The 20,439-nt window shown below is 42.0% G+C and overlaps 1 protein-coding gene across 19 annotated transcripts in view; it reads right to left on the bottom strand.

Annotated features, from left to right (window-relative positions):
• Positions 1-20,439, bottom strand: part of HERC1 (HECT and RLD domain containing E3 ubiquitin protein ligase family member 1) — a 111,393-nt gene that overhangs the window by 15,335 nt on the left and 75,619 nt on the right. For 8 of the 19 annotated variants that reach the window (XM_081887524.1, XM_081887541.1, XM_081887542.1 and 5 more), the window contains 18 exons: positions 19,044-19,108; positions 18,756-18,953; positions 17,454-17,628; positions 16,210-16,480; positions 14,795-15,008; positions 13,247-13,506; positions 12,813-12,940; positions 10,877-11,004; positions 8,986-9,186; positions 8,094-8,224; positions 7,040-7,239; positions 6,186-6,300; positions 5,711-5,857; positions 5,385-5,486; positions 4,077-4,250; positions 2,849-3,142; positions 1,763-1,828; positions 446-571 (listed from right to left, as the gene is read on the bottom strand). In XM_081887524.1, coding sequence (XP_081743650.1) covers positions 446-571; positions 1,763-1,828; positions 2,849-3,142; positions 4,077-4,250; positions 5,385-5,486; positions 5,711-5,857; positions 6,186-6,300; positions 7,040-7,239; positions 8,094-8,224; positions 8,986-9,186; positions 10,877-11,004; positions 12,813-12,940; positions 13,247-13,506; positions 14,795-15,008; positions 16,210-16,480; positions 17,454-17,628; positions 18,756-18,953; positions 19,044-19,108 — 2,995 coding nt within the window. Of the gene's footprint in view, positions 1-445; positions 572-1,762; positions 1,829-2,848; positions 3,143-4,076; positions 4,251-5,384; positions 5,487-5,710; positions 5,858-6,185; positions 6,301-7,039; positions 7,240-8,093; positions 8,225-8,985; positions 9,187-10,876; positions 11,005-12,812; positions 12,941-13,246; positions 13,507-14,794; positions 15,009-16,209; positions 16,481-17,453; positions 17,629-18,755; positions 18,957-19,043; positions 19,109-20,439 lie in introns of all 19 variants that reach the window. The other 11 variants (XM_081887538.1, XM_081887526.1, XM_081887531.1 and 8 more) reach the window with 6 other exon arrangements.

Below are 20,439 nucleotides of genomic sequence, written 5' to 3'. Positions count from 1 at the left end.
CTAAACAGGCACAAGCACAAAGACAGTAAGCTGATCTGTTCCTAATTCACACAATGACCATAAGCATGGTTAAAATCATATTTGGAAAGGACCTCAGAGCACATCTAGTCCAACCCCCCGCTGCAACCCCCCTGCTGTGAGGGAGCAGGGCAGCACTAAAGCCTACTCTCAGAAACCTGAAATGTGCACCCAAGTAACTTTTTACTGGCTCTTACAGACTTAGGCATCAGCACAGCCTAGTCTCTAGAGCTTCCTTGTTTATGAAAAAGGTGGCTTGTATGCTTTGAGGTTATTTTGCTTTGCAGAACTTTCCTGCTGTTGTGTCAAATATGCTCCAACAGCCACTCCAGCCATTTATGGAAAGCGAGGCAACTGCTGCACAGGCAGACATAACGCCTCCTCCCACTCTCCCCCAAAAAGTGGTAAGGAAAGGCTTCTGGTTTACCTGTTGAGCTTGTGAGAATGATGGTGCTGACACAGGCACCATGACATTTCGTCCAGCCTCAGCTAGCTGCCCATGCCTGCCAGCTCCCCACAGGTACACGTCACATTTTCCACCAAGGTGCCAGTCCTGAGGATCAACGTAAGAGAGATTTTCAGAATGGATTACTGGTTACTTATTGTGAATGACCTTTCTTGGTTGACATGTGGATGTGACTAGGTGATTTGAATGGTTTCCTTGTCATGGTTCTTCCTTCAGTTAAGTCTGTGGCCAAGCTTAGAGCATAATAAGATTTCCACATTAGCAAAAGAGTCCTTAGTAAAAACAGCAGTATCAATAAAACATGGTGATGTGAATTTATACTGATCAAGACCCAGGGCAAGCCAACTTAGGACTGCCAAGGGCAGATCTGAGAAAGGGTTTTCAGAAGCTTCCCTATCATTCAATATGGACGGTTCAAAGTTTGTTTTTGTTTTCTGACAAAGACAATGGAGGTGTCATCTTTTCATAGTCTGGCAGGAAAACATGCTCCAGCAAGAGTCTATTTTGCTTGGTGGGATTGTTCCTTGCCATATGTTAGGATCGATCAAAATGGCAACCCGCTCCCAACAATGGTAGGGTTTGGTAGGGGCAGGCTTATCTGCTTCTGATAAGAAACACTGAACTGGAGCTGCTTGATTTGACATGGAGCGGACACTCAGGGAAAGCTGCTCCGGCACCCGAAGGCTGTTTGGAAGCCTTTTGATTAATGACATTGATGCAGTGGCGTAGCATGGGGGGTGCAGGGGGGGCCGGCTGCACTGGGCGCAACATCTGGGGGGGGCGCGCACTCGCAGCTCTCTGCCCCCTGCTAAAATCCACGGGTTAGGGGGCGCAAATTACTTGCCTTGCCCCGGGTGCTGACAACCCACGCTACGCCACTGCATTGATGTACTGTGTTTTTTTGGCATACAAGCTTACTGGACTGGCTGCCAGTCAGAGCCATTTCCTTTATGCTGGGGAGGAGAAAAAGAACAAACTATTTATTTTTGAGAGAGACAGAAATACAACAGGGGGAGGGAGGTGGACATGGAAGCTAAAGGGGGAAAAGGCGGAAAGCAACCTGAGCACAAATGAAGAGAGGAGAGGAGTAACACTTGCTTTGGGCGAAGGCAGGGACTGAACTAAAGGAGATGCCAAGAGAGGGAGGCTGCATTCAGATGACCTGGTCACATGTTCCCACCTCAAAAAGTACAGGACATAAACTGTCAAATGGATGCCTATCAGAGAAAGGGATCACCGCATTGGGCTGCTTTAAACACACCATTTCACTATACTAACCTCAGGCCGTGATGTTGCCCAGGACATAATCTGCTCATCCATCCCATTGATCCATTTGCAGTTATCCTACAAAACATGAAATTAATTATATTGAGGCTAAATGCGTAAGCTGTTCTCCATCCTTCCAGGGCAGTTCTTCTCCCTCTGTCAGAGGAGTAATTTCTTTTTGTTTCAAAAGCCTACCAAATGGTGCTTCTCAAACTGTGGTAGGCCCCAACGTATTCCTGGGTGGGCTGCACAGTGATGAGCTTCTTTCTCCGCAAGAACTGGAAGCATCAGGGCATGCACAAATACTTTTGAACTTCCAGTCAAGGATGCTACTCGCTGAGCCAGCCCCCCCTCTCTCTCTCTCTCTCTCACACACACAATTTTACACTGAGCATGGGTGGGCTAGCTGAGGTAGCCATTGAAAGAGCTGCTAGACTTGGCTTTGGTGCAAGCCAATCAACCAGCCAATTTTGGGTTTGTAAATGTGGGATTAGCTTACAAGTGGATTCCAAATGTTTATGCAAGTTTACAGGTGGATTCCACTTCAATTGTTTGAGAAGCACTGCTACATAACTTGTTTTCTGGAATGGAGAGACAGGAGTGTCTGAAAAGGAAGAATGAGTGAGTGAGTGAGTGAGTGAGTGAGTGAATAAATAATATTAGCAGCAGGATCCCATCCTTCCTTCAGATCCTGACAGTTCATATACAAATTCCCAATAATCAAATTCCTCAAGCATCCTTATCGTCAACAGAGAAATAGTAATACTGACCTGTCATAAAGGGCTCTTAAAAGCATATCAATATGTCAGGCACTTGGATAATTAAAATATTTATTATTATGATTATGATAATATTAGGCACAAATCTGGGGTTGTTTTGGGTGAAAATTTATTCTAATATTTATTATTATGATTATGATAATATTAGGCACAAAGCTGGGGTTGTTTTGGGTGAAAATTTATTCTAAGGGTAAGTGGGGAGTCAGGTGTGCTGCTGTTTTGGTGCCAGTGAAACAGTACTAACTCTCTCTGCCCAACCCTGGCAAGTGCTCCACTGATATTTGTAAGTTTTGTCACACCACCAACCTGCATATCTTACCATAAGAAGGACTAGTTCATCCTCTGGTACAGGCTCCAGATCTGGGACCGTAAAAGACTCTGGGAAAGTGGCTCCTTTGGCCAGAGCCTCGGCAGCTTTAATTGTCGTCGAGAAGCACTCCAACCAGGCCCACTCCGTTGGGTTCCAGGTCAGAGGATCGGGGAGGCAGGTCTGGTGATGAGGTGGGACTGGTGGGCTGCACAGGAGCTGATCCAGATGAAGCCCCACGGCCAGCGAAGCTAAGCATTGCATATATGGACTATGAACAAGCTGGTCTCCACAAACTACATGGGGCTATAAAAGAGGAAAGCCAACATTTACAAAGTCATGGAGTGGGTTAGTCAATCTAATCGCAACTGGCACTCACTTCCTAGGTTTTCTCCTGCTGCTGCTGCCACCACCACCTCCTGACTTTTAGGAGCTACTGTCCACTAGCAAAAACTCACAGCACAACAGATGATACAAATTGTGCAACAAAGTCACCAGCAACCTGCTTATGCCTTCTCTAGCACAACAATGTTTTGCCAGAGAACACTTTGCCAGCTATATTGCTCTGTGACTTTAATTTAGGACTACATTGTATGCAACCAACATATTCATTTGAAAGTTGACTGTGTGAAGGTTGCTGGGGTCATTTAACCAGTTTTAAGTAAATCTTTGTGTTCTCATTTCTCATTTCTGAGTCCAACAATGAATACAGGCTCAGTTCAATGAATTATCAGGCCTTCTTGGGGACACACACACACGCCACAACTAATATCACACCAATAATGAAGTTCCCTCACTCTCCATGTTCCCTCAAATCTTTCCAAACATCTTCTTAGGAAAAGGATTCAAATGGTCATAAGATGACATCTTACGGATTGATACAATCAACCTACATCAGTACACACAATCTAACTTCCATCAGCTTAATGAAACTCCTATGAAATCAAGCGTTATACAAAGGAAGTTATTCTGCCAAAAAGCAACATAAAATTGGTCAAATATTTTGCCCATATCCCAACAATGCCAGAGAATATTAATTTCAAGGCTCTCTTTTCATTTGTTAAACAAATACTGGAGAACCAGAAGTGTGTGGGACATATTATTTCATGCAAGGTAAGATAAGCATTTCTGCTCACATCTTGTGTTAAAAATGTTTTGTTAAGCACTATGCACAGTTAAACAGCACTTTGCAGCTTTCTTGAATTACTAACATGTCACCTTATTCAAGTCCTCCTCTTACCTTTTCATAAGCATACTGTTCCTGAAGCATTATGGGCAGACGCTCTAGGAAAGCCCTCATGCAAGGAGCCATGTTTAACCCAAGAATCCCCTGTTGTTTCAAAGCAGTCCTACAGGTTGCAAGGATATGGTTGGAAGAGATCCATTCTGATGTGCAATTCACCACCAACACATCCTGAACAAAGTTCAAATATGTCCAATTCAGGAAAGAAAGGAGAAAAACAGCTTGCTTAGCTTTTACAAACAGATAGAAGCTTGATATAAATCTGGTTTTGTTTACTATAATTATTTGTATTTCATCACTGATTTTATGTTGCTAATTGCAAGCATTCCCCTCTCTTTTCTCCCTTCTTTAATGTATCTGTTATTTTAAATACATTGAGGGTAAACAACAAAGAGTCTTGCGGTATCTACCTTACAGACAAAACATTTATTCTGTAGCAGAGGTTTCATTGGCAACAGTCCATTTTGCCAGATGCATGAACTCTTAGTTTGAAACAGCAGAGTCCTCAGCATGTTTTCTCAGAAGTAAGGCCTACTGTGTTCAATGGAGCTTGCACTCCCTAGTAAGTATATTTAGGATTGCAGCCTTGCAGCACAATCCTATACATCTCCATTCAGAAGTGAATCCCATGGAGTTCAATAGGGCTTATTCCCAAGTAAATGAGCGTAGAAATGCAACTTGATAAGTTTTTGAGGTACCACAAGACTTCTTGTTGCATTTCAGTAACACAAATTCCACCGCTAGCGCTTGCCATTAAGGAGATTATTATATATTGCAATATAATGATGCTCAAATGTGTTGATAATCTGTTAATATAGACTATGTTAACAATATGGAAAACAGCCTTCTTCTACTAGAAGAAAACATTAATTACTATGTTACTATTTCCAATTGTATTTGCTCCACCAGTGGTCAGAAATTACAAATCTCATTATTTGTCAGGCAAGACAAAAGCAAGTCTCTGCAGGTGTTTTGGAGGAGGAGAAGGAGCATCAGCACTATAGCCAGATTCTTCATTACGTGCAAATTTAGACTAACTATTCCATGTAGCAAGTCTGAAGTCAGTTGTCCATTACTGTACACTGCCAGTAATTCCTGTACAAACTTTTATGAGATACTGGCTGAGAAACAAGTTTAGTTCATTGCTTGATTCAAGTTCACAGCTGTCACTAGGATGGCACACTTGGTCACCCACAGGACTGAGCACACACAGTCAAGGCATGGATTAAAAACTTGGGCTAGCCCAAGCCCACAGAGGAGAGAAGATGGGCATTCAGAATTCCATTCAAACAAGATGAAAAATACCTTTGATCTACTAGAACAAGCAGCTACTCCGACCTCAGGGATCCATACGGTTGTCTGAATGGCTCCAGAACCTATCACAACACTCTGTAAAACAGATCCATCCTAAAGGAAAGACAGGATAAACCCACAAAAGCTGATTACTTAAGCTCAGCTAAATTGTTCTCTCGTGGCTACATTCAGGTCATCAGTAAAATAATTTTTAAATATTTCCTAATCTTTAGGGTAAGTGCAAACTTGTGTGCCTATGCAGGAAGCCTAAAAGGGCAACAACATGATTACAATGAATGAAAACAAGCTTTACATTTCCTTAAATAGTGTTTGCTTACCCGTAAAGACCAAATGTTCACAAGCCCACCAAGTCCACCTGATACCAAGGTTAGTCCATCAGAACTGAAGGCCACTGTCCGAACAGGCGTGATATGCCCTTTCAGCTGATAGATGCACTTCGTTTCAGCTACTTTCCTGTATGCATCCTAGAAATAAAATATCATCATTAGGGCATATTTTGTATTAAAAAATACATCAAACATTTTACTACTCTGCACTTACCTTCTGCAGCTCCATCCCTACCCACCCAAAAATATTTGGAAACACAACAGCAAGTATTTTTAAATAGTACAGACAAATAAGAGTGAATTGTTTGTTCACTCCCAATCATCAGCACAATCTAGGTCTATTTTGCCTCTGTCACCCCAAGACAGATGCCTTCCTAAATCAGCTATTGTTGCTTTCAGGACCACACTCCTCCTAACAAGGAAGGGAAGGATCTAGATTCCTCTTGCTACCTAGGGTTCTCTTTACCTTGCCATTGGCTTCCTCATCCCACCATCCTTCTGAACAACGCAGACTGGATTGCAGTAAGACCAGCTCATCTTGAGGAACAGTCCAAACACAAAGCAAACCATTCTGGCATCCTCTAAATAAAAATTAAGAAAAGCAATATTGAAGGGCCACAATTTATCAGTCAACAAAGTAGGGCAAGTTGGTTAACAATATAATCATGTTTGTACTAAAGGTTTTGCTTTTCAGTCTCCGGAAATCTTGCAAACTGCCTTCTCAGAATTTTCCCTATATTAAACAGACGGCAGAAGACAGGCGTCCACAGCAGAGGGGAACAACGAGATGAGGCCTGTCTCTCCTTTCATCTGGTGCCTGCTTTGAGGATGCGGGGGGAAGGTACATCCAAAGGATGGGTTCTACTACAGAAACATGACACAGGTACTGGGAGAAGATGATAAAACTGTGAACACTGTGTCCAAAATTCTGAAACTATGGTGCCATTTTGTACTTTTATATTTAACAGAAAGAATGCAGAACTATTTAGAATCACAGAATCATAGAACCATAGAGTGAAGGGGTCCCAAGGGTCATCTAGTCCAACCCCTTGCAATGAAGGAATCTTAATATAGAATCATAGAGTTGGAAGGGACTCTATTTGGAATTTAAAAACAAAACAGAGGCAATACAGAGTTCATCCATTTGGGCTTAAATAATAACTATTTTTAAAACGAGTAAATGCAGGGGGAAATGTTCTAGAAATCCATCAAAAAGGAGGCCTGTTTTTGTTTATGGATAAAATAAGCCTGAACTACTGAAAAGGATTACCAGCCAGTACAAAGATGAACCAAAGAATTAAAAGCAAAAGGTCGACTTACGTTGCCAGCAGGAGCTGTGGTTTGGGGCCTTTCCCTAGAAGGCTGCACCAGGCTATGGTATTCACAACAGCCTGGTGAGGAAGCAAGTACAGCTGTCGCCAGCAGCTCCCCATGTATCCCCAGAGCTTGACAGACTCTTCCTTGGCACAAGTCATGAGCATCTTGCCAGTTGGATCCCATTTCATGCTGACAATGGTGTCCTGAAGAATTGGAGGAGCAAGAAGGAAATACACAGTAGTAGGGCTGCCAAATGTCTGGGATTTCCCAGACATTACAAGGATTTGAAAGGAAGTGACATCTGGGGGGAATTTCCGGAAGGCGGAGCCTTGTCCTGGATCTTTGGCAATCACGAGAAATCACTTTTTTGTAAACTTTGGGGTTTGTCTTAAAAAAGTTCAACAACTTTTGCGGTGTCCTGATTTTTACTTTTTGAAATACGGCATCTTTACATGGCACGAATGCTAACAAAATAAACCCATTTGAAAAGAATAACTCCCCCTGTTTAAATAGATAGATGGGGAAGCTAACTTCTAAGAAGCAAAAGCAATTGGAAATGCTTCTCTAGGTCCAGGGCGAAGGTATATGACAGACTCCAGATTGGTGAATTTGCTGCCTCCCCTGTGAAAACACTGCAAGGGCCCACAAACACAGAAATGGCATCTTTGCTCCTAAGATGATTCCCTATTCTTTCCCTGCTCTCTGGACGCTAGCAGTTGTACTTAGGGGTACTTATACTTTGCTTCACAAAGATCATTTAAAAAGTCATCAAAAATTAAATGACAAATAATGCAAAGGACCACTACTTTAACTGGTGACCTTAATGACAGAGGAAGACATGACTTTATATCTGTGTCACTAAGTAATAAAGTAATTTTAATAACCTAACAGCAATTAGAATGCAATGCAATTTCAGAGTGAGCAATGATTTCCCTTAAGAGTACAGGCTGGCCTTTTGAAAGAGTTGTCTCAGATGTGTGCACATAAACTTAAAGTTTATTTCAATTCTCAAGAATTTTTCTGGGGGAAGCAGGGTGATGATAATGCCTGGATTTACCTTGTGTGCATCCACTAAAACAATTCCTCCTTTCTCGAGTGGCTCTTTCGTGCCTATCAGCAACTTTCCATCCATATAGCCTATTGCAAAAGGTTTGTCTTCACTAAACCATGCAAGGCAAGTAACAGACACTAAGGAAACAAATAGGAAAATATGGATAAGCAAGTTATAATTTGCAGAATTTTAATTAAACTTCTTTGTACTGGAGAAAACAAGAGCAAAGCTGAATAAAGTGTAGGGGGAAGTGAGTGAGTATGCATGCACAGGAAAGGAAGCTCTTCTAAAAATACCTATCACTTCCAATTGTGCTACACAATTTACTTGAAGACTACGAAGTGCCTAGAATTTTTCAAAATCAAGGACTAAGACTTACTAAGCACATCAGGTTTTTTTCACAGATATGGAAATAAATGTCCACATTTTTCTTTAATAGGTAGTCATAAATGTTCAGAGCTGAGCATATTGCACACCATAGGGCATTAAAGAACATAAATCCATCAGGCGTGGCCTTCATGAATGACATGAGTGAGAAACAGAGATCAAGTTCAGGCTGGCTCCTTGCAAGTCATGATTTTCAGAACAGCAACTGGCCTTGAGGACATGTGCTCTATCCCTTTCGCCTATCGTAAGCAACTCATCCTTCCCAACATTAACCTTGAAAAGGGCACCAATGCAAACCAGAGTTAACCACAAATCAGATTATTCCAAAACACTAGCTGGCATAACCACTAGCTGACATAAAACCATGCAGGTTATGGTTTTAACTGAAGGTTAACTGAAGCTTGTGATTAACTCTCAAGACAAGCCTTCCAAAGCATTCTAAGCTTTAAAACGCAACATTTTTTTTTAAAAAAAATAACCACCTTACAACATATCAGCAGCAGCTACTTACCATCCTTTCTGTAGCAGTGTTCCAATTCAATTCTGTGCATGGCAGAAACATCTAAAACTTCAATAAGTCCAAGAGATCCATCCATACGACCTACAAGGAGTGATTCTGGAGCTTCTCCTGTCCATGTTGCAGCTGGTCCTTCTTCTGGCCATGCTAGAGCAGACACCCAATGTGGCTGAACATCCAAGAGTCCTTTTCCTCCTAAGAAAGTAACATGCGCCTAATTTTTCTCTATATTTTAATACCCACTGATTTCCATAATCCCAAAAGATGAAAACACATCCAAGAGCAGCACTGTCACTTCTGTAGCATTCTCCCCAGCTAGGCACTGCCAAAGCACTCTGGTAATTTAAACCTGTGATTGTACAAGCTATCAGATAGCCCATTCAAAGGCTCTTTTACACAGCAGGAGGACAGACTTTAGTTTGCTGCTGGTTGAGGATGCTTGTGGCTGGGTATCCCAAAAGCTTCCCCCTGCAGGTGTCTTGAAGGTTTGCCCCCACCCCAGATGAGCCCAACAGAAGCTCTAGCATGTTTCAACCCAAATGTGAACCCATCTTCAGTTATTTATCCTCTTTCTCTCAGCTGCTGTTCCAAGCAAAGGTTAATTTTATTTAAAATCCTTTACTAGGCATAGCAAACCACACATTATCAAACAGACACCGTATACAAATTGTGCAAAATACGAGCTCAACATAACAAGGTTTGTCTCAGTCAGATCTTTAACTCCAGAGAAAATCAACTTGCATAAATAATACAATACAACACTACCGCATCACCGATCAATTAAGAACCACTAAATCTCTTTATAATGGCCCAGTCTTTCTACAAGGACAGCACTCAAAAATTCAGCCACTATTAAAGTAATTTGATCATTCCTGTCTGAGAGCAGGTCCTGAACCATGGGTAGCATAGAATTGAGCCTGTTGAGTTGTAAGGCATCTAATAATTGTCTTCAGGCATAAATGCCAAAATCACAAGAAAAGAAAATATGCTCCAAAGTATCAGGTTCCTGTTTACTACATGTGCAGAGACGCTCTGATTCTGGGAGAGCTAAATATCTTCCTCTTACTATCATCGAGGGAAACATATTAAATCTGGCTAACATAAACAGCCTGCACAATTCGTGAGTCCTCAGATTTGTCATGTATCCCTTTTGAAAATCTCTACACAAAGGGAGATTTAAATAGAGAGGAGAGCAAGTGTTGTGCTTTGCAACCTCAAGAGTGGAGAGAACACTTTTTTCTGTAAAATTCTTCCTGATAAAAGGTTAATTTTAAAAACGACTTTCGCTGAAGAAGAAGCTGCTGCCAATCCCAGCTTTTTTTTTATAAGACTTCAAAATCTTAAATATCTAAACATTCAAAAGTGCAAAGTGTAAAGTGGCCCATGGATGCAGGGGAAGTTTAAAATTATTTGGATTTTTAAATGAACGATACCTATTAATCATGCGCTAGATACCTAAATTAATCAGAAAGCAAGTGGTGTTACACACCTGGTATTATTAGCCCACAAAGTACACAGAATTATTACTTTGCTTTTAAAGACAAACTACTCTTGCCACTATGTGATCAAGCAGAACCAGCCCTACCATTAGACAGAAGGGGGTGGTTGCCTCAGCAGCTCACTTTGGATGTCACTACTACTTTTATATTTATGATTGTATTTCTATTCCCAAAGAAGAGGTCTTATGGGATTTCAGCCCTCGGGCACCATAGCAACCTGTTCAGCTTTGGGTAATATGCACCTTTGTTTTATTCCATTTGCTGTTCCACTCTGGCAGAAAAATGTATCAGGCCAGTTCTATAATCAAGTTACATTCTACCCATCACAATGAGGATGGCTCCTTCTGATGACAGGTATGCAACATTCAATTTTGTGTGGCTCATACCATTAACTTGCCATATGTTGACCATCTTCTCCAGGGCTCCAGCCAGGTACTTGCCACTGACACTCCAACAGGCAAGTGATAAGCTAGGATCGCTAGGTGACCCCAAGTTCTCCTCTTCGTCCCCTTCCCTGCAATATAATTTTAGCTTTCAGTTAGAGGAACGTAGAAGGTAAGGCATATTTGAAACAAGTCAGTTTCTCAAGCAGATCACTCTATGTAAGCCATACAATTAAGTGGCTCTCAATCATTGGTCCAGCTTTGATCATACCTTAACAGCAAAATCATTTTGGAAAGGGTATAAATGAAGCTCCACTCCAGACACTATTATTCTTGCAAAACTTAAACCCATGTATTGTAACAGCTACGGCAGGGATAATAAACTTATGGTTTAGGGACAATAAATTTGTACATATTTTGTCAGGCTGCAGCTCCCATCATACCTGACCACTGGTTATGTTGCTTGGGACTATTTTTCTAGAAAAAGAGGTGCTGGAACTCACCATGAACGCCTTCCTTGTTCTCTTAGAATGGCAATGGACCCCACCTGGAAGTTGCCAGAACCCACCTGAGAGGTGCCAGAACTGAGTTCCAGTGAACTCCAGCTAAAAAAGCCCTGGTTGGGACTGATAGGAATGCCCTATCACCTGCCTATGGGCTATTTTATGACATGATAGGGTATTCAATAAATCCTAAGGCAAGTATAGTAATCACTTCCCAAACTGAGATATAAATACTGTTCCAAGCTTGCATCCTGTTATTAAGGCTCCAGGAGCTTCAGTCTGTGATAAAGCCAAGCCAGTTTCCCTGTTTTACAATCACTCTTGCATAGGGACCCTCATGCACTGTCACTGTGACTATTACACTGTTTCCTGTAGCTAGCAGCAGCTTTCCCAAGAAACACAGCTTCACTGAGGCTCCTTTGCAACACTTGGACATGATGCAAGATATGAGTACTTTTCTAAGCTGTTACACATTGATCGCCATACATCCTGCAACACCCACATCCAATTCTTAACATAGCTAAAAAGAATAAAAATGGGATGTCAATGCTTTAATCAGTACAAACATTCTGACAGTAAGAACTGTTCAACAGTGAAACAGACTCCCATGATAAGTAGTGGACTCTCCTTCTTTGGAGGTTTTTAAGCAGAGGTTGGATGGTCACCTCTTATGTATGATTTCTGCATTGCAGGAGGTTAGACTAGATGACCATCAGTGTCCCTTCCAACACTACAATTCTATGGTTCTATGCACGACTTAACACCTTAGTCTCTAGGCAGTGTACACTATGGCTTACAATTCAATAAAAATAAAATCAGTTAAGACTAGCCATAAAATAAAATAAATAAAATAAAATAAATAAAATAAAAATATCTTCAGTAGGCACTGTTAAGTTCCACAGGGAGGAGTGCTATCTGAACTCAGCTGGGAGGGAGCTTTACTGAGCTGGGCCCACAATATTGGTTACAATGTCCCTTGTGGATATGAGCTGTGCATCCAAGCTATGAGTGATCAGGCAGAGATATGAGCAGTCCTTAAGGTATCCTGGACCAAGGACTTTGTAAATACATTTCTGTAAGTGTAGGGGAGAAGCTGGTTGCAAGGAATATCCCATACCTTTGGGAATCAGAAGGCAGACTTGAATGCATCTGAACAAGGCTGATTGTCATGGTTACAATGTATATAAGCATTACGGGAAATCAAAGCAAAATGGCTGCCATTAAAAGAACACACACAACTCATGTTTAGCAAGCAATAGTATTAATATAGATTAATAAAATGGGATAGAGGAAATGAAGTTGTATTAAGCATGTAGAAAATAGAATTTACAAAACATGCATTTGAATAGGCCCTTGATAACTCTCCTAGCTAATATTTTACCTACAAAGCTGGCACATTAAGCTGACTGAATCTCAAATCTCAAAGAATCACTTACAATTTGTTGAACACACATGTTTGTTGCAATGAGTACTGCTTCTTCGTAACATTCCACACCCGAATTGTTCCATCATTGCCACTTGTTGCTAATAGCCCTTTTTTGTTGCACCACACACATGTCATTACCTACAGCAAACAACAATAATTGTGAAGTTACAAGGCAAGCATTTAAACGTTTGTACGTCAAAATACAAGTAACATGCAATTCTCTAATGCAGCCTTTGTCAGCCTCCAGATGTTTCAGACTACAACTCCCATCAGCCCCCAGCCAGCAATGGCCATATGATGCTGGGGCCGATGGGAGCTCCGCTGTACAGCTGTGCCATGAGAACAAGTCCCATGCTTACTGCACAAGACAGTAGTTTAACAAGCACCTCTTGGAGAAATGCTATTTAAAAAACAGTGATGTAGATATTCTGAAAGGATTATTACCCTGTTCTGGTGAGCCTCCAGCTTGATGAAGGAGCATTTGCGCAGATCCCCACCCATATCTGCAAGGGTCTGTGGGCTGGTTTGATTATCTCGATCTTGAGCTGCAAGAGTTCGGACAAGCTGCTGAGCAGCCCACTGCCTATGTTGGGAGGACAACCTTGAAGAAAGGCAGCAAGCTGCTAGTGCATTAGCCAGCTCCAGAGGGCCTACAGTAGAAGGATCATAGGAAGGATGGGCATACAAATGGGCAATTATACCTGCTTAGACAAAACAATGAGATGATGTCCGGATGAGTGACAAGAACAGATAAGGTTGAACATTATTACCCACAAAACAAGAATGGAAGGAGGACCCAGCCCACACATCTGAAATCTCCAAGGAGCTGGAAAAAACTCAAGTTTTCATGTATTCCCACTCCTTCACTCAGCACAAAATTGGTATGCCTTCGCCACCTGTTTCGCCAAGAATGTTGCTAGAGCGCATTCAACACCATACACCATACATACTCCCCTTTAAAAACATTTCTTTCAGTATGTTAGAACGCTGCGTGCTCAACACCATGTTGCATTGCAGTGGCAATTTTGCACTGGAAGAGACTCGCTTAACAAGGCCCAAGGCCTGTCTAGTCCAATACCCTCTTTCCCACAACGACTATTCTTATGGGTCGCCTACAAGCAGGCTATGAGGACAATAAACTTCCTCCTTCCAGCGTTGTCCCCCCACAAGGTATACAGAGGCATGGAAGTAATACACAAGCATCGTGACTAGCAACCATTAATAGCCTTCTCCTCCCTGAATTTGTCTAAACCACTTTTAAAGCAATCCAAGATGCATCACTACAGCTTGAGGATGCAAATTCCACAGTTTAACTGTGCACTTTTTGAAGAAGGAATTCCTTCTGCCTGTACTGGATTCTAACAGTATGAGAATCTAAATTTTCCTAAACTGAAAATCCCCCAACATAACCTTCCCTCATAGGAGAGTTGTTTCAATCCCCAACCATTTTGGTTGCCACTCCATGGCTGTATAATATCCCTTTTGAGATACAATGACCAGATTTGCAGGAGCCAAATACAGACAGTGCAGGTGCAACACTGCCAATTGCTTAAGGTGCCTCTGCCATTTTTGGAGACCCCCACCACTGCAGCACAACAGCTCATTCCACTTAATAGGGTCCTCCGCCCTTTATGGGAATTTTCCAAGAGGCAGGGTTCTATGGTGAGGAGTTTGGGAAGACAGGTTTTAGTTATGCATGCTTAACTCTGGGTCCAACTAACTGATTTTTACAGTTTTAGAAAAGAAATCCATAGCCATATTACCACTCATTTCAATAGGTCAAGAATGTTTCATTTCATGTGGCTGTAGCTTACTTTTCCTTCCATAAAGGAAAGGCAAAGCAGCCAACAACAACAGAGGAAAGCAAATGCCATAATACAAAAACCAAAAAATATTCTCAACCTTTGTCTACCCATGAAATGGTGAGAAACACTAGTGAGCTCTCATTTCTGGTGCCTGTACTTAAAATGATGCCCTGTTAAGCATAAATACCTTTCTTTTCAACTTCTGTTTTATCATAATTTGGCCTCAGTTTGGCCCCCTTGTCTGCCAACAAGGCTACTAACGCTTGAGTCACAATAAAGTTGGGTGATGTTACAAGCTTATTCTCTTCTGCTATTCCTCGCAGAAAGCTTGGCAGGAATTTTCGTTGCACTGGATCATCCACTGTAGTCAAATTGACACCAGTTGCTGCGGAAATCAAGTTCTAAAAAACAAGAAATGAACAAAACACTGTAACAGCCAATCTAAGTATTTTCAATTATACACATCATTTCAACTGTACAGATTTTTTCAAATAAATGCAGATGCCTAAAAGGTAGATATAATTCTAGTTATTAAGCTGTGTCTATTAAGGAGATGCTATTGCTACATATTAGGCCAGTATCTGTTAATTTAGGGACAAAGTGTGTGTGTGGGGGGGAGTATTTACATGTCAGCATTCACATGCAACAAGTCAGACCTGGTTTACCTGCAATGAGTAGTGTGTTGATACATGTTGCCTGATCACATTGCTGGTGGTTGTTCATCAGTAGTTAGGGAGAAACCAACCATAGCCCTTGCTTTAGAAAACAAGGCTTCCAGGTGTGTTTATCCCACTCATAGAAGCAGGAGTAATGTGGAAGCAATCAGGCAGCATGCACCACTACAAGGCCTGTTCCAGATAAACCATGATTAGCCAGTAAGTCTTATTGTTATGTGTGAATACAGCAATGGATTGCTCTTCCATGTGTATCTTTGGAGGACAACTAGACTGGATGAACTTTCAAAGTTAAGAGAAGTGACTGCAAATGTTGGGGGAGGGGGGAACTAAGCCCTGTGCCACATGCTCTCCAGCCATATACTTCACTGTCACAGAAAGCATGATTGTTCATTACCTTGTTGGTTCCAGAGTTTAAAGGTATTGTGGACTTTGTGATTCAAATAATGTTCAATTTAAAAGTAGTCACTCTGCAATGCATAAGCACACCATGCTCCTTTTATACCAGATGCCCATTTTCAAAATTCTCGTTTTGTCTGGTGTTACGAGGTTATTGTTAAGTATGTTAGTTATCTAACATACTGCATGTTAGTTATCACTACTAATGTGACATAATGGTTAGTCCATGTACATTGCACACTGCATGAAAACTAAGCCAACTTGCTCAAAGTTTTATAACAACAGCACTCAATGCCAAAGTCAAAGGAGTGGGAGAAACTGGGTATGGTAATATACCAAAAGAGGATTGCACAGTTCTACGCCTTGCACCAAATCTCCTAAACCCCATTTCCCTTGGAAATACGCAATATTTCAGAGATTTTCTTTTTAAAAAAGCAATTGCTGTATGCCATTTCTTGGGATAACTTCAGAAAGAATAGATTTAGTACCAGAAAATAAAAACCCAGAGCAGAAGGATGGCTGATCCTACCTGGGTACACAGTTGAACCAGCAGTTTTGCAGCACTTGGGGTATTTGAAGCTAAACAACCAACAGCTGTGCTCAGATAGGCCAAGCAGGAAATGGGCTTGCTCATTTTGCTATGCACGCCTCGAGATCTCTCGGAAGAACCGGATACAGTACAGGGACTTGTGGAGAGGCCTGCTCTCCCTGCTGCAGCCAGGCACATCAGTCGGACCAAGGTTCGGATATCGGTTAAGCCCAAGGACTCAAGCCCAGCTGCAAGACTGCAACTAGACCCACTGTTGAGGAAAAAAAGGTAAGTTTTTTTCTGCCTACTGACACCCCACACAAACACAGCATTCACATTTCAAGGCATCTATTATACATTGCAGTGGTCATAAAAAACCAAAGGACTGCAGCTCAGTGGTAGAGAATCAACCTCCAAGTTGGGCTAGAAATGTTCCCTGACTCAAACCCTGGAGAACTGCTGCTAGTCAGGGTACACAATATTGATCGAGTTGGTCTGACACAGTACAAAGCAGCCCCTATGTCTCTAAACCGAGTATAGGATAAAGAGTACAAGTTATTGTTCTTCTGTCAAGGAGAATATTAAGTCAGTCCTCAGAAAGTCAGTGTCAGAGCAGCATACCATCATTATGTCTGCAATCAGGACCAGGGAAAAGGAAGGAAAGGACACTGGCAATCTACATCTGTTTGCTGTGGATGCAGGAGAACATGAGCCCTAGAAGTGGGAGGTGCCTCCTAGTAAGCCCTGCCCCCTGGTCAAATTTTCCTTTGTTTCAATAGACTGTGAATGGAGAGTGTCCCCAAATTTGGACCACTGGATAGAGCAATATGAGGGGTAGCCAATGTGGCACTTTCAAGATGTTTTGAACAACTTTCCTCAGCCCCAGTCAGCTTGGCAAATTGTCAGGGATAATAGGAGTTATAGTTCACAACATTTGGGTGGTACCATGCTAGGTATCCCTGAGACATGGAGAGATTGCCAGTGTTCAGAATTTTTTCTTGTTAGTAAAGAAAAGGAATTATCTAGAGGGGGAAAACTTGCTTTGAAATTAACACATGGCTACTTTGGAAAGCTTGCACCAAGATGGGAATTAGCCCTACTCTCCTTGTGTTACCTAGCAGATTTTTTACCATATTCAAAAGTTGCTTAGTTTCTATTTTGCTTTGCATTTTGTCTCAGATAACACCACAAGCTAACAATCACAGGGTCATTGTTCAAATCAGGTCCTCTAGAGCTTGACAAACCTGACAGAAAGGAGTGAGAGGGCTCTCATGACCATTGTTCTTGCCAAGAGGACTTGAGCTGCCGCCGTCACCCTTCTTAAAGCCATAACACGGTCGTGTGGATTTACCAGAGCAGCAGCTTGTTCTCCCAGAGTAATTCTGCCAGAAGAACTTTTTTCTATGGAGCCATGGCAACCTTGAATTCAAGGAGTGACAAGAAAAGGAAGTATTGCAGCATGTGCAAATTTATACCCAAATAATTCTATGTTTTGCAAGTCACCTTGAACATTTTAAATAAAAAGTTAACTCATCAATGTTTAAATGTTTTTTTTTAAAGTGACGGCAGTTGCAAGTGCGAGACCTAATTCAGAAAGTTAACCTGCACTTTCCCCAAGGACTCGAGTGACAGAAACTGCACAAGATAAACACAATGGGTCATCTCATGCTGAAGTTAATGCTGGGCAATTCAAAACCCTCTCTCACTCCCGTTTCCATCTACCTCACCTCAACTGATGGGAGCACTGCACTGAGATCTGTATATCATTCATCATCCCACTGACTACAGTTGGAAACAAAATGGTGGACTAAGTGGTCCTTTGGTTCAAGCCAGCAGTTCTTGCACAGAAGGGGTAGCTGAAAAGCTCCACTCACTGAGTCAACAACATACCTATGATTTCTTCAGAGGATGTCCCTTACATCATCTTATGTACCAAAAAAAGCCCTTCTGCTTTTACTCAACCCTACTCTCATGCTTTTCTTTCCCAATACCACGTTCCTTGCAGCTCCTTAAAGGGGGGAGGGAGATGGGAATAAGTGGTTTTGAGGTTTTCCTAGCTTTTGATGACACAGGAAGAAGCTATGAAAAAACATCTATTCCAAAGTAATAGTAAGGTAAAGGTAAAGGTACCCCTGCCCGTACGGGCCAGTCTTGACAGACTCTGGGGTTGTGCGCCCATCTCACTTAAGAGGCCAGGGGCCAGCGCTGTCCGGAGACACTTCCGGGTCACATGGCCAGTGTGACATCGCTGCTCTGGCGAGCCAGAGCTGCACACGGAAACGCCGTTTACCTTCCCGCTGGTAAGCGGTCCCTATTTATCTACTTGCACCCGGAGGTGCTTTCGAACTGCTAGGTTGGCAGGCGCTGGGACCGAGCAGCGGGAGCGCACCCCGCAGCAGGGATTCGAACCGCCGACCTTTCGATCAGCAAGTCCTAGGCGCTGAGGCTTTAATTTGGCTGCAATTTCACAGTGAGTATGTTCAGGATAATGACCAAGAAAAAACAGTGCAAGACTTCAGGCAATTATTTCTCTATGTAAAGCTTACCTATTTGCATCAGTGTTTCCTCCATACTATTGGTGGCTGTGACCATGGCAACTGAGGCTCCCAGTGGATCACTATCCGGGAACTGAACAGGCTCAGGTACAATACGGCGATCATTCAACCCAAGGGGTCCAGCCAACAGTTCAAATTCTTCTTCCCCCGTCAGCTTTTCATCCTCGTCAACATCCAACATGTCCCAGTCTTCTAGCATGAGAGAAGTAAATTGCAGTTAGGTATACTATTTTAAAGCAAATCTTGAACTATGCACTGGTGTCATCTGAAAAGACCTACATAAAGAAGTACCTTCATAGACACTGTCTTGCTTGCCTATCAGGTCGGGTGCCTGTCCTTTATATCTGCACCAAAAAGAGAACACAACAATCTGCTGTTAAATCAAACACCCCATCTTTTTCTCTTTTTTTAAGTATTGTAGTCTTTTCTTGATTTTCTTGTTGTTGTTTTTTGTAAAAGGCTTTGAGTGTTTTCTTTTTCAAAAAAATCAAGTGGTTAATAACTTTTCTGAAATAAATGAATAAATAATATTAAGAAAGGGGTGAGGAACATGTGGCCTTCCAGGTGTTGTTGGCTAGCTGGGGCTGATGGGAGCTGGTCAACATCTGGAAGGTCAGAGGCTCCAAAACCCAGGTTTGTGAAAATTGAATTATAGCTAACTTGTCTGGGAAGAAACAATCATTTTGATGAAATATAGATTCCTCTTCAAATTTTCAACAGTCTTATCAAAGATGCACCACAATATCTTTTGAGATGCACTCCAGAATCTTCTGACACTACCAGTTCCAAGAAATAGCTGAGCCAAAGAACTGAGAGTCTGTATGTGATTTTGTGTCAGGCATTGAAACCCAAACTCTGTATAAAACATCAGATTGAAATGCTGATTTTGAAAACATTATCTTAACAGTGTAATATTTGATTTCATAAATTATTTTAAAATGTGACAATTTTATTCTTCTCCCTCATGCAAAGAAGTTACACAGGACTTCATCAGCAGCCCACATTTGAAAGTCTGGAACAAACAGGACTGCCAATAAGTTTTGATGCTTGTGTATTTCTAACCTTCCTCCATATGGAGGCACCCTTCTATCAAGTCAAACCACTGGCCCCACCTAGCTGAATAGTCTCTACTTCTGGATAGAAAATTCATGGCCCTCCAGATGTTTTGGACTCCAGTTCTGATCATTCCAGACCATGAGCCATGCTGACAGGGGCCGAAGGGATTTGGAGTCCAAAAATATTTCTCCATCTCTGCTCTAGCAAGGGTGAGATGCTATCTCCTCCAGATGTTGCTGGATTACAACTTCCATCATTCTCCATTATGCTGACTGGGGCTGATGGGAGTTTGAGTCCAACAACAATCCTATTCTATTTGGCAGCAGCTATCCAAGGTCTTAGACAATTTGTAAACAATATTGGACTATTAGTCAGTGTAGACCAATACAGTCTACTCTGACTGGCAGCGGCTTTTGAAGGTCTCATACTAGGGTTGCTGGGGATTGGACCCAGCACCTTTGCCATTCAGAGGATATGCTCTGCTTCTGAGCTGTACCCTTCTAATGATGTCAGGGGGACCCTGTGACAGGGGTTAGATGAGACTTGACTTGCCCAAGGCTACCCAATGGAGCCTTCTGGCCATGCAAGGATTTTAAACCAAGCTTTCAGTATCCAACCC

This window comes from Podarcis melisellensis (assembly GCF_964234715.1).
Source record: "Podarcis melisellensis genome assembly, chromosome: 14".
In the NCBI taxonomy this organism is placed as follows: domain Eukaryota; kingdom Metazoa; phylum Chordata; class Lepidosauria; order Squamata; family Lacertidae; genus Podarcis; species Podarcis melisellensis.
The sequence above is the reverse complement of the archived record's forward strand: the minus strand, read 5'-3'. Positions and strand labels throughout refer to the sequence as shown.